General features: G+C 44.7%; 1 protein-coding gene across 1 annotated transcript in view; it reads left to right on the top strand.

Annotated features, from left to right (window-relative positions):
* Positions 1 to 14,380, top strand: part of PRDM10 (PR/SET domain 10) — a 91,976-nt gene that overhangs the window by 54,314 nt on the left and 23,282 nt on the right. The window contains exons 7-11 of the mRNA XM_020874687.2: positions 1,271 to 1,474; positions 3,062 to 3,134; positions 5,589 to 5,706; positions 8,537 to 8,666; positions 9,161 to 9,403. Of these exons, the coding sequence (XP_020730346.2) occupies positions 1,271 to 1,474; positions 3,062 to 3,134; positions 5,589 to 5,706; positions 8,537 to 8,666; positions 9,161 to 9,403 (768 nt within the window). The remainder of the gene's footprint in view (positions 1 to 1,270; positions 1,475 to 3,061; positions 3,135 to 5,588; positions 5,707 to 8,536; positions 8,667 to 9,160; positions 9,404 to 14,380) is intronic.

Genomic DNA, 14,380 nt, shown 5'->3' with positions numbered 1-14,380 from the left:
CAGGTGGCTGCCTTGGCACTGGGCGGTCCCTGCTGGTGGCTACCTTGGCACTGGGCGGTTCCTATGTGCTCAGCTCCTCTGGTGCTTCTCTTTGTCCTGATCGCCCCATCCTGTAAGGACACCCGTCAGTTGAGACTAGGACCTGCTCTGATGACTTCATCACCTCTTCCAAAGCTTTGCCTCCAAATGCAGTCCCAGTCTGAGCTACTAGGGGCTGGGACTTCAATGTATGAATTATGGGGGAAACCAGTTCAGCCTATAATAGAGGCTTGACAATTTTTTTTTTTTAATATTAACTTTGACTGGAATACAAAGAGAATTATGTTGACTCGTGTCATCTGTTGGGCTTCCCTGGTGGCTGAGTGGTAAAGAATCCTCCTGCCAATGCAGGAGACATAGGTTCCACCTCTGGGTTGGGCAGATCCCCTGGAGAAGGAAATGACAACCCACTCCAGTGTTTTTGCCTAGGACATCCCATGGACAGAGGAGGGCTACAGTTCATGGGCTGGCAAAGAATCATAAACAACTTAGTGACTAAACCACACCAGTATCATCTGTGAAGTGCTCAGAATGTTTTTAGGAAAACCTCTTTTTCAGTCTTTGAAACAGGTCTATCCTGTTGAATCTTCTGCTAAAGAATAGTTCACAGAATGTTCAAGTATGCGTATACTGATGTCTGTTCCTCACTTTCTATGCTTTTGCTTTGATTGAAAGCCTCTGCTGTCTGCTTTTTGAGAGCCACTCTGGAGAACCAGGAAAGAACAGTGGGCGGAGAGAGTATATGGGGTGTGTTTTTGAGAAATCAGCAGCTGTCATGGGGAGATTTTCTTGGTGAGAGCTCAAGACGTCCAAGAAAGAATATCACTTTGTAGAGAGAATGATCTGTCACCAGGCTCCACGTTATAAATGAATGCAGTTGAAAGCCCAAAGGAAGCCACTTAAAATGAACCAGAGAGTATTTTGCTTGCACTTTCTGGCTATCAGTGGCATTTTTTGATGTGTTAGTTAATGATGAAATGCCAACCAAAGCTGTACAGTCAGTGTGCTGACTTTTAGATTTTGCTAGGTGATCCTATGAGTGGGTCGTTAAAAAGCGTCTTTTCCCTTTTTCATTTGGGAAGACACAATTCTAGTATCTTTCCAGATACAAAGGGGAGAACCAGTATATCTGGTTAATTTAAAGAACAGTATTTTGCATATTATTACACAACTACCTATGATGTTAGAGGTTTTGTGTGTATGTGTCTTTTCACTTTCACTCTGGTTGCAGGTTTCTCTCGATAAAGGAGACAGAAAGGACAGGGATTTGCATGAAGACCTGTGGTTTGAGTTGTCGGACGAGACCCTCTGTAACTGGATGATGTTCGTACGTCCGGCCCAGAACCACCTGGAGCAGAACCTGGTAGCGTATCAGTATGGCCACCACGTGTACTACACAACAATCAAGAACGTGGAGCCCAAGCAGGAACTCAAGGTACAGCTCTGGGGCAGTGGCCAGTCTGCTGGGAATTGTGCTCGCTTCATGCTTTTCACACTTTTTGTCTTTCCCCTCGAAGTGGCAATCTTTAAAAAGAAGGTCCTCTTCTTGTAGTTCACTTATTTATGAGTGCTTGCCGTGTACTATACACTTCTAAATTTTATTTATTTATTTGGCTACACTGGGTCTTCTTTGCTGCGAGGGGGCTTTTTCTAGTTGCAGAACATGGGCTCTAGGGTTTACAGGCTTTGTTAGTTGTGGTGTTTGGGCCTAGTTGTCCCGAGACATGTGAAATCTTCCCAGACCAGGGGTCAAACCCATGTCTGCTGCCTTGGCGGGTGGATTCTTAACCACTGGACACCAGGGAAGTCGCTGTAACCTTGTAATAATCCCACAAATAAAGCAGAATAAGAAGTGTATGACTTTGGGGTCTACCAAAGGTCTTTATAAAGGTATTAGGCCCAGGGGGTGAGGAATTAGGAAGTAGTTATTTTGGGGGTACAGACAGGTTTGTTGATTAAAGATGGAGTTACTTCACTTCATTTTGGGCTTTCCTGGTGCCTTAGTGGTAAAGAATCTGCCTGCCAATGCAGGAGACCTGGGTTTGATCCATGGGTTGGGAAGCTCACCTGGAGAAGGACATGGCAACCCATTCCAGTATTCTTGCCTGGGAAATGCCATGGACAGCGCATGGTGGGCTAGTCCATGGGTGGCAAAGAGCTGGACACGACTGAGCGTGCACACACACACACACACACACACACACACACAACCTTTAGTGTTCAAGTCTGAGCAAATGGGTGGAAGGTGGGGTGTTTGTTGAGATGAGAAGGGTAGGTGAGGAGGGAAGTGTCTAGAAGTCAGTTCTGGGCCGGCTCCATCGGGCAGGTGGTAGAATGTAGGTTGAGGGAAGGAGAGGGAGGGTCTGGGATGCATGTGGTAGCTTGAGAGTCATTAGCACAGAGTTGGCTGCAGACAGATGTGATCACCTTGGGGAGAAATGAGAAGGGCCCTGGATGTGGACTCAGCTTCCAGAAGCAGCACTGTTTAGGAGTTGTAGAGGGGAGGGTGAGCCAGATAGGAAGCAGAAGCAACCTCTGCGGGGTGGGATGGAGGCAGAGACTCAGGAGGGCAGGGTGGCTCTGGTAACCCCAGCAGTGTGAGGGTGGAGCCACTGTGACCGCAGCTGTGTGGAAACCTGTGTTTAAACAGATAAAAAATCAGAAGAGGCTCTGTTTCATTAGATCAAGAGACTACTGATGTTATCTCTCGTGAAGTTGTTGTAATAACAAAAACAGTTTTTTAAAAAGGATTAAGAAAACACTTAAAATGGATAACCAACAAGGACCTACTGTGTAGCACGTGGAAAAAAAAGACTCACACACCGTGTGTATCTTGCCGTATGAACTTCCTGACTGACCGTCTGTGCCAGCGGGGTCACCGCACAGTGCGGCTTCTTTTGTTAGTTTGTTGGTTTGCTGTGGGAAACCTGGGTTGTTTTCTGTGAGCAGGAGGAGGAACTGAAGCCTCTAAAGTGCATCCTGTGATGTCCTTCGTCCCTGGTGACGTGCTTGGTTTTTGCAGGTGTGGTATGCTGCTTCCTATGCCGAATTTGTGAACCGGAAAATCCATGACATTTCTGAGGAAGAGCGGAAAGGTACTTGGATTTTTTTTTTTAATTTCTTGTATTGATTGTAAATTGTATGTATTACTTACATCTTTGGTGGTGGTTCAGTCACTAAGTCATGTCTGACTCTTGCAACCTCATGGACTGTAGCCTGTCAGGCTCCTCTGTCCATGGAATTTCCCAGGCAAGAATATTGGAGTGGGTTGCCATTTCCTTCTTCAGGGGATCTTTCCGACCCTGGAATTGAACCCATATCTCCTGCATTGCAGGTGGATTCTTTACCTCTGAGCCACCAGGGAAGCCCTGACTTACATCTTATGCAGTCCCTAATTTGTCTCTCTCTGTATATTTAAGATACTCTAGTTGGGTTTATTTTTAGAACTAAATATCCTTGTGTAATTCAAATGACAATGACATATTTACATTTCTTTCATGGGCTCTAGAAAATAATATTTAATATAATGAAAAGTCCAAATATTAAATTAGAACCTAGATCAGAGGATGATTCTTATCTTGATGTAATCATCTCTGAACATAGCAAGGCAGGCGTTGTCTTTGTTGTGAAAGTAAATGTCACTGAAGTACAGTCTATGTCCAGAAAGTACAAAGTCATAAATAACAGCCCAATGAATTTTCACAGCATGAGGATACCTGGGGACCCAGGTCAAGACACAGAGTGGGTCACAGCCCCGGAGTCCCCGGCACCTTCTAATTCCTCTTCACTCCCAAGTATAACTATCTCCCGACTTCAACACCACAGATACCATCTGCTTGTTACTGAACTTTGTTTACATGGAATTATGTGACACATATGCTTCTGGCATGTGAGAATCTTTTGTTTGTGAGATTTTCCCATACTTTAGTGTATTATTGTAATTTGTTCATTTTCTTTGCCATTTTGTTTTCTATTGTGTGAACTTGTTCTTCAGTCGCTAAGCTGTGTCCCATTCTTGGTGACCCCATGGACTGCAGCACACCAGGCTTCCCTGTCCTTCACCGTCTGCCAGAGTGCTCAAACTCATGTCCATTGAGTCGGTGATGCCATCCAACCATCTCATCCTCCCTCATCCCCTTCTCCTCCTACCTTCAATCTTTCCCAGCATTAGGGTCTTTTCCAATGAGTCAACTCTTTGCATCAGGTGGCCAAAGTATTGAATATACCACAAATAATTTATCTATTTTCAGCACAGAAGTTTGGGTTGAACTATGCAACTCTGACACTGACTAGTTAGCGTTAGGTCACATCACAGGTCAAGGGCAGAGTCCTCCACGAGACTCACTCTACTTCAGGCACCATCCTCAAGTGAGGGGGATCCCATGCCCCCTGCACTTCTGAGCTACTAGACTAGTAGCATTTAGGGAGTTTCCACTCCCTTTTTAGGTCTAATAATTCCCTAGAACGGTGCACAGAGGTCAGAAAAGTGCTTGGCTTAGAATTGCCATTTTATCATAAAGCACACATGTCAGGACCAGCCAAATGAAGAGACACTTAGGGCAAAGTTTGGGAGGGTCCCAAACGAGAACCGCCTGTGTCACAGCCCTGGAGGCCCAATGTGTCATCACTGGCGTGGGAGGCTCACCTGAGCTTCTGTGTCCAGAGCTCTCGGCGAGGCATCAGCACAGTGGTGTGATCTGTTGGATCCTCGGCCCATGACTGGACCTCCTCTCCAGCACCGGGCTCCCCCCGCCCCCGCAACACTCAAAGCCACAGTCCTGTTTTCAGGTGGGTGGTTTTCCAGGCACAGCTGGCTCCATCTGGACCATCTCATTAGCATAAGCTCAGGTATGGTCACAGATCATCAGGAGTGACAAAGACACACATTTACTTGGGAAATTCCAAAAGCTGTGAGGCTATTTCTCCTAGGGGACAAAAGTCAGCCACAGTCTTTCTTGTTCGACAAAGTCATTTCCAGTGTCCAGTGTCTGGCTGATGTGAAGGTACCACTGTGAACTTTCTTACATGTCCTTTACTGAACATATGTGCATATTTCTGTTGGGCGCACATTTAGGAGTGGAATTGCTGGGTCATAGGGTACGGGTGTAATCAGCTTAAACCCGTGCTTGTGAATCTTTTGCTAAAGTGATGATATTGAGCATTCATCTTCCATTTATTTGTGTGATACATTATACCCTCTGATTATGAAGCTTGAATCTGAATTACTGGGTTATCTGCATACACATTCCCATTGCAGCACACCTTGTCTTCCCAGTGGGGTCCTTAAGGTTGTGTGTGTGTTGGGGGTGGGAGACGGTAGCGCATGGTTTTTGTTCTTTTGATGTCTTATGTGAATATATCAGAAAACCAGATCCCCAAAACTACTTTCTGTCAAACTTGAGCCTTTGCTTTTATAACAAAACAGCAGACATTGGGTATCTATGAGCACTGGGCTACGGTGAGATGAGAACGGTGGGGGTGCCAGGCATTTGACTTTTATTGGTGCCGATTGGTCACCAGCCTCCATGGTCTCTCTCCTGTGGCTGCAGTTCTTCGAGAGCAAGAGAAGAATTGGCCCTGCTATGAATGCAACCGCCGATTTATAAGCTCTGAACAGCTGCAGCAGCATCTCAATTCTCACGATGAGAAACTGGATGTGTTCAGCAGGTATAATGAGGGGGAAGGTTTCACAAACTTAGTGTTTAAAGTTCCAGAGTCATTTCTGTATCATCTCTGAATGCATGAGGGTGTGTGTGTGTGTGTGTGTGCACAAGGATGAGTGTGTAGACAGATAACCAGTTAGGCTGCTGAAGGCCATTTCTTATGCATCATTTGCTTTCCTCCCCTGGTCCTCATCACAACTTGTGTCTTTTCCAGAATAATGCATACCTAGCAATAGGAAATCTTTCCACCTTAGTAAACATCTCCCTTAACAAGCATAATCAATACCCAGCATTAGGAGGTCTTTCCACCTTAGTAAACATCTCCCCTAACTAGAGATTCTGAAACAGGAATTCTTGAGATAGCATACACCTTTGAAAACACCTGCACCTCTGATTTTCAAACTCTTCAAAGGTAAGATTCCTTCATTAAACTAAGTCCTGTGTTTAATTCCTATATAAAAAAAAGAACAAAGGGGTAAATGAAGGAGAATTCCACAGGGTGAGGCGGGCAGCAGCTGGATCACGTAGGCCTGATGATAGTGATAGGAGATTTGAATTTCATTCTGTGTGTGATAAGAAGTCTTCAGAGGCTGCTGAGCAAGGGATATTATGATGTCAGTTATATTTCTAAACATCACTATGTGTGTGTGCTCAGTCCCTTCAGCGTGTCTGACTCTTCGTGACCCCATGGACTGTAGCCTGCCAGGCTCCTCTGTCCGTGGGATTCTCCAGGCAAGAACACTGGAGTGGGTTGTCATTCCCTCCTCCAGGAGATCTTCCTGACCCAGGGGTCAAACCTGAGTCTCCTGCATTGGTGGTGGCTTCTTTACTCCTAGCACCATCTGGGAAGCCCAAACATCACTGTGGATAAAAGTAAAAACAGCACTTAGGTTAAATTGCAGTAAGAGGGAAGACAGGGAGTCTGGTTAGAAACTATTTCAACAGTTTGGATGAAAAACGAGAGTGGTTTGGATTGGGGTAGTTTCAGTGGGACAGACGTAGGCTTGCCAGCGTTTATAGAATTTGAGAAGAGAGAAGGTGGTGTGAAATGACCTTTAGGAATGTGGGAGAGTAAATACTCCAGGCAAGTGCAGTGTGATTGCCTGCGGCAGTAAGAGCTCACTGGGGGCTCTCATGAGTCAAGGCCACGTCCTCACCCCGTGTCTCTCACTGGGAGGGTGTCTATGCAGGGAGGGCATGGAGTGGGTCTCAGCAAGCGCCTGCAACGCAGGGAGAGTGAGGAAGCAGCAGGGTGGGGGAAGAGCATGTGCACAGGAGCGAGTCTGGTGATGGGCTTTGGAGGTGATGAGTGGAAGAGGGAGGGAAAACAGGAAGGGGCCACAAGACTGCTGACAGGCTACAGGACTGGAGATGGTGGTGAGGGTGCAGGATCCGGGAGTTCAGGTGCCCGAGGGGTGAACTGGAAAGTTAGGACATGGTGTTGGAGGGGACGAGGCATGGCGTCAGGGTCCTGGGGTTCTGCAGCTACCGAGGACGACAAGGGCAGGTGTGACCTCGGGAGCAAACGGCTGAGGTGCATGGCGGGCACAGCGAGCGTTCCGTCCTGCACTTCCTCCAGGGCACCCCAAACACTCCAACGTGGCTCTGTTATAACACCTTTTATACCCTCTTGCAAGTTTTGGTTTATACAAGCCTGCTGCCTCTGCTGGACTCCTGAGGGTAAGAACTGTTGGGATAACTTCCTGTCTTTTGGTGCTGAGCACCAGGCAGGGCACACCGCAGATAAAATGTTCGTTAGTCAACTGCTAAAAGAAATTTGAGACAATTAGGCAAATCTGAACTTTGACTAGATTTAATAAACATTGAGCAACTATCAGTTGCGATAATGGTATTGTGGAGATATGTATTTTATATATACATTTATATATCTTTATGTTTTAGAGATATGTATTTAAATATTTATGAATATGAATGAGATGAAATGATGTCTGGGATTTATTTCAAAATAGTCTAATGGGTATGTGTGTGGGACAAGTGGTGAGGATTCAGATAGAATAAAACTGGTCATGAGCTGATAAGTATTGAAATGAGGTAGTGAGAGTACACTGGGCTTGTATTTGCCGTATTTGCCGAGGTTCAGAATTTCCCATAAAAAAGGATCTTTTAAAAGTCCTTGGAAAAAATCTATAGTTTTAATTAAATTGTTAAGTACATGAGTGAAAGAATAAAGCACAGTCTGATTGATTTTAAACACACCTTGCACACGTATCTTCTAAAGGAGATTTTAGTGACATACTTTTTTGAATCCCTTTGATTAAGGAACTTTTGTATGTTAGAAACCTTTCAAAGGGGATAAAATTCATTTGGCATTTATTGGATGTGTTATTGAACCACTGAATTAGAAATTCGTTCTGGCCTCCCAGAAGATAATAGTAAAGCAAGAACATATCTTTGACTCTAGCCAGATTCCATGGAAGGAATATGAGGTGAGCAAGGGGAAAGACCCGAATCTTGTCTCTAGGATACACACCAGACTCGGTGTGTTTTGTCTTGTCTGCGTTGCTCACATAACTGCGGAGATGTGTTCGAACTTTCAGAATGTCCAGTGGCAAAATGGTGTCAGCACTTTGAATTTTTAAAGCTCCCTTTATTCTGAATAATTTAAGATGTCTCTTTGAGCTATATAGACAGGGAAAGATGAGAAATTGAGATAACGTGTATTGGCAAAATGATTGTCTACATTAGAAAAAAGAATCAGGAAAAGAAATAAAGTGAGTGGAAATCAAGATTTGGGGTTACTCTGGATCATTTAGGGAAATATTTGTTGTGGAGTATTATGTAACTGTGACTATTTATCACCCGCTTGTCCCTAGAGCAAGAGGCAGAGGAAGGGGCCGAGGCAAGAGGCGGTTTGGCCCTGGTCGAAGGCCAGGACGTCCTCCCAAATTTATCCGCTTGGAGATAACCAGCGAAAATGGGGAAAAGTGTGACGATGGGACACAGGTAAGGGGGGAGGGGAAAGCAGGAACTCTTCCTGGACGCCTGCTCAGAGAACTTAGAACTGTCACTGGACTGAAACACAAATGCCTTACAGAGGCTGACAGTCCTGCCTGTCAGCACTCCCTGTTAATTAAAGTCTGATCAAAGACTCAAAAGAACATATTTTTAAACGTTACTTACAACAGAAGCCCAACTTTGCAGCCCTAAAGATTTGAAATTGTCCAGAGACATTGTGGGGGCCTCTGTTTAATTAGTTCAGGCAATTGAAATTATGATATTCCAGAAGAGTCCTGCCTTCTTTTTTCCTCATAAAGTGATCTGGAATATGTTATGGTTTTTATATCCTGTGAATGGTTACCTAATTCATTTTCTCAGGAGGAAAATAATCTTTTCTGAGCATTATGAGGCTAATCATTTAAAACATAAAGCAGCAGTTCTAAGTCCTTGCATGGACGTCTGTCTAGGCAAGGAAATAACTCCTGTTCTTGTGATTTCAGGACCTGTTGCATTTTTCCACCAAGGAGCAGTTCGATGAGGCTGAAGCCGCGACTCCTAACGGGCTGGACCAACCAGAGCAGCCCACCCTCCCGCTCCCTCAGCTGCCCCCGGATGCCCCATCTTCTCTGGAGCAGGAGCCGGACACGCATGAGCTGCACCTGCAGCCCCAGCATGAGGAGAGCGTGCTGCCCGCTCAGAGCACCCTGACGGCCGACGACATGCGCCGTGCCAAGCGCATCCGGGTAGGCGGGATGCCCAGTCCCCCCTTCCCCACCCCCTCCACCCACCGCATGGGCGCCGACTCTCCTGCAGGCGGGCCGGCTCTGTAGGCGCCATGCTGTTCACCACCCGCTGCTCAAGCTCTTGTTTGTTTTGGAAGAAAGTGTGAACTGTTTCTCAGGGCCTCCGTGTCCCATGGCAGGCTGGCATGGCTGGTCCTAGATTCCATCAATTTAGCAGTGACACGGAAGCCTGGCTCTTGGCAGCCTCCAGACTAGCGTGGTTAGAGTAGGATAGCACCCTGGATCCTAAAACTCACAGATTGGAAATGGAGAAATGAGTACAGTGAGCTGTAATAGTTATTTACATTGAAGCCAGGCTAATCTGTGCCTGATCAGAGCTCTCAAGTCAATTTGGAGTTTAATTTGGTCGTCAACAGTTTCCAGTGGGAGACTGGCAAATGCCATGTCTCGCCAATGCACAGGGACCCGAGTCCAAGCAGATCTGGCGGGTGCAGCCCAGACACGGGGACAGTGCGGAGCTAAGCTCCAGGTGTGGGCCTAGGGCGGTGTCTTCTCTCCTGTGTAACCCACATTTGACTTCAGACCGTGTGGCTGCAGGGCCTCCATCAGTGACTGCCTGGCCAGGTGTATTTTGTCCATATTTAACAACATTGAATGTGCATTTGGACCTGCAGGAGACGCAGGTGGAAAGCCGTGTGGTTTTGCGGGCTCAGTGCCTGTGCGGACAATTGACACCCAGAAAACAGTGACTTAAATCCATGTTTGTGGCAGCAATCTGTTTAAAGACATTTCTTAGTCCTTTATATGTGGATGAAAGAGACTTTTCGTGTATCTTCCCAAGCTTTGCAGTTTCTAGATGAACGCTCATTTCAGCTTATGTTTCTTTCAGTCTTACTTGCCTATAGGCTAGAAGGCACAGACAAAACTTGAACAATAGTCTTGTCTGAGTCTTTATGTAAAAATAGTTATACATTTGTTCTGAATGGCATCGCGGACGGGATTCTGAGCAGTCAGGCTGAATAGCCTTTATGAGGGTCCTGAAATGGAAGCCTATGAACCTTATAGCTCCGTGAATATTATTTCAAAAGCAAACATAAGCATACAGGAATACAGACCAGAACAGCAAAGGGCTATGAAAACCTTCTGTCCATCACGCTACACGATTCAGTCTGCTTTCCTCTCTCTCTTGTGCAACTGCTGTCTTTTCGCTTTGGCCATTCTGATTTCTTACTAGGTACAGAGACTTGCTTCCTAGATTTAATTTTTTGAAGGCAAAAATTAAAGCCCACACGTGTTGTGAGGCATGGGTGTGCAAGCCTAGTGCAGCCGTCGTTGTACGTGTGTTCTGGAATGAATTGGGTCCCTGGTTTTGGAACAAGTTTCCTTGTATCAAAGCAAAAACCACACGCATGTGGCTTTTGGCAGTCAGTCTTAGGTGAGCTGGTTTTGTTTTTTTACCTTCTCACACGTTCTAAGAAGCAGGGCTATGTATTTTTTCATCTCTTCTATCCAGATTGGTAATGACCCACTGAAGGGAAGCCTTCCAACCCCATTGGTAATGTAACTATTTTTCTCTCCTCTAATGCTGCCTGCTCAGTTGGAGCTGCAGGTACGTCTGTTTCCTGTGTTTCACTCACATAACAGAATGCTATTTAAGTGTCTGCCTGACCTACTGTTCTTTGCAACCCGTACTTACTAAATCCTGGTGGAAACTACAGTTTGGTTGCTACAGTCAATACAAATTAGTTAACGAATAATGCTAATTTATTTTCAAAGAATCAGTGAGTAAACTGTGGGCTGCAGTGTGCTCATACATGAAATGAAGGGTAGGACTAAGTGATCTCCAAGGTCCCTTCCAGCTCTGAGACAGCTGAGTGTTCTGAAGTGCCTTCTGAAATGACACCAAGTTCTGACTGGATGCCCAGTATTGTCGCGGTGCATAGGAGAATTTTTCACTGGAGTCCTGTCTGCTGGGATCTTCCAGTCTAATTAGGGTCACAATGCCAATGTAAGCTGGGTCACAGTTCAGTGTCACATTTAAAGGTGCGTGCATACATGCATGCTCAGTCATTCAGTCCTGTCCGACTCTTTGCAACCCCATGGACTAGAGCCTGCCAGGTTCCTCTGTCCATGGGATTTCCCAAGCAAGAATACTGAAGTTGGTTGCCATGCTCTCCTCCAGGGGATCTTCCTGACCCAGGGAAAGGTAGAGCCCATAATTACTAGAGAAAGTTGGAAGAGTGAAAGGTTTAAAGAAAGCTGGATTCAGGGAATAATTCATAGATGAAGTGAGAGTTAAACTGGTCCTTGAAAGACAGACAGGAGGAAGGGAGACTGTTTCAGAGGAGGGCAGCCGTAACTTCAAAGGCTGAGACCCAGGAATGTGCTTGGTGTGGTTATGGGCACTGCGCACGTGGGTCTGACCTGAGCGTGGGCGCCAGCCGGAGGAGAGTGGAGAGTGAGATACTGGGTAGGACTGGCCCAACAGAGGTTTTGAAAACCAGGCAGAAAATAGACCAGAGGAAAGTTGTTGTTTTTTTTTTTTTTTAAAGGCAAACAAACATGATTGATTTCCTTTTAGTGTCAGGGTCAAAATAATATGAAAATTGGTCAGTAATTTAGGTTCCTTTTGCTATTCATATCAGACTTTAGAAACATTTTATGGGTTTTGTCTGCACAGAATCTGTCATCTCAGGACTCATTTAAATGTGAATAGAATCCCTCATCACAGGTTTTAGCATCTCTACCATTTTGGCAACTTATGTTCCATCCAGCACAGAGTTGTTGGCCAGCGGCAACTCTGGGATTCATCTTTGCTGCCTCTGCCCTTTCTCATTATAGCTTCTAGAAAATATGTACCAATCGCAGCTCTGCAGTGCAGGAGATGTGCAGAGATGGCCTCCAATTGGGGAGAGGGAGCGGGCAGTTTCAGCACTTCCACTGCCTTGTAATAAAGGGGCCCCAGCAGGATTATTTGATCACAGGTGCAGTCTGGTTCCTGTATGTAGACAGCGTCCAGGGCTACGTGGAAATCACAAAGATGGTCAAGACAAGGTTTGTCCACAGAGCTAAGAAAGTGGAGCCGCTGCTGGGTTTAGATCCAGTGTCTGAGGACACTCACACTAAACAGAGATGACAGGAGACTTATAAGCATAATGAACCCAAATAAAACCACGAGCCAGATTTGGCGCCCAAGGGGAAGTGGAACCGCTGAGGGACCAAGATCAGTTGCTGTGCACTCTCTGCCCTTGGAAACGTCGCTGAACCTGGGTAAAGGAAATGATGATTAGATTTCCTGAGCGCCCTGTGCCTTGAACCTCTGAACCTCATGATAGCATTTGTTCATTTGGAATATTTAAAGTCTGGAAAGTAGCCAGAATAGTGAGAGCTTTTATGTAAAAGAAGTATCTTTCCAGATAGAGGAGCGAGATTAGGCGACTGCTAAGCCGTATAATGAAGTGGAAGAGACCTCTCTGGCTGATTTCAAAAAGGTTTTTTGTTTACAACCTCTTCAGATGCTGTAGAAAAGATCTGGGAATCATTCTTTTTGATTTTTCACATGAGATACATTTCATTAATTCACAAACTTTTATTGACACTTTCTATGAACTCAGCTTTTTAAAGAGATCTAGATTCAAAGGAGAATAAAATATGATGCAACCCCAGTCAGCTTGGGAAGATGACAGAATTGCTAAATATTTACTCAAGATAAATGAGTAGGTGAAATATCTCTCCATGCCTTGTTAGAGAAGCCCTGAGAAAGATGTTTCCTGTTACATAGGAACTATGTTCAAAATTCTTTACAGTAGTAATAAATAAAAAAAATTGACAATAATTGTTTTGCTTCTCCCCTAAGAGATTATTTCACAATAAGTTTAGTTTAGGAATTGCTACTTATAAGTAATTTGAAGCTTAAGAGTTTCAACATTGTTCATTATACTATTTTCCATTGCACAGATAATGCATTAAGATCTCCATTAATCCTTTAACTATTATTCTCTTATAGTTACCTAAGCATGAAAGTAAGAGTGTTAGTCACTCAGTTGTATCCGCCTCTTTGAGAGTCCATGGACTGTAGCCTGCCAGGCTCTTCTGTCCATGGGATTTCCCAGGCAAGAATACTGGAGTGGGTAGCCATTCTTTTCTCTAGGGAATCTTCCCAACCCAGGGATCAAACCCAAGTCTCCTGCATTGCAGGCGAATTCTGCAGTATAAGCCATAAGCATACCCATTCACAGATATATTTTTTGAGAAATTATTTTCCTCCCTCATAGTTGTCTAGAGCTTTCCTCCCAGTGTTTTGAGGAATTTATGTAGTATAGTAGAACTGAAATATTAAATCTATATTCTCTGTGTGAAAGATGAGTCTGTTGATTTGCTGTCAGTAGAGAGCAGAGTTGTTTTCCCAGTGGTGGTGATGAATTTGTACTAAGTATCCATATTCTCTCACTTGGATTCCTTATAACAATGCATGAATTCACAAGATAGCTAATCAGCATTAGACGTGCAATCTGTAACTGAGAAAAAAGAAAAAGAGCAGAATTGACTGGTCTAGACAGGGAACAAAGCAGTAAGCTTAACCCAGTTAGCGAGGAATTCTAACCAGTGGCACTGACTCGCTACACTGAGGAGCATTTCTTAAGTAGAACATAATTAATGCACATATTCCATTTAGGATGTGTGCTTACATATCTTATCTCAGCAGCAAACACATCCATGTAAATCTGTATCTTTGTTGTCTCTCAGTTCTTTTTCGTAAACTGATATTCAATTCATGTACTATAAAATTCACCCTTTCGTAGTGTTTTTAGAATACTCCCAAAGTGGTACAACCATCACCACTAGTCCTGGAACACTTTCATCATCCTCAGAAGAAATTCCATGTCCACTGCCTCCTTCCTCCAGCCCCTGCTACGCTTCAGTTCTTTTTATCTTTAGTTTTGCTAAATGTCTTAATCAAGCTTCAAATTCTTTGGC

The sequence above is a fragment of the Odocoileus virginianus genome, chromosome 28 (genome assembly GCF_023699985.2).
Source record: "Odocoileus virginianus isolate 20LAN1187 ecotype Illinois chromosome 28, Ovbor_1.2, whole genome shotgun sequence".
NCBI classification, from domain to species: domain Eukaryota; kingdom Metazoa; phylum Chordata; class Mammalia; order Artiodactyla; family Cervidae; genus Odocoileus; species Odocoileus virginianus.
This window is presented reverse-complemented; position numbering and strand designations above follow the sequence as displayed.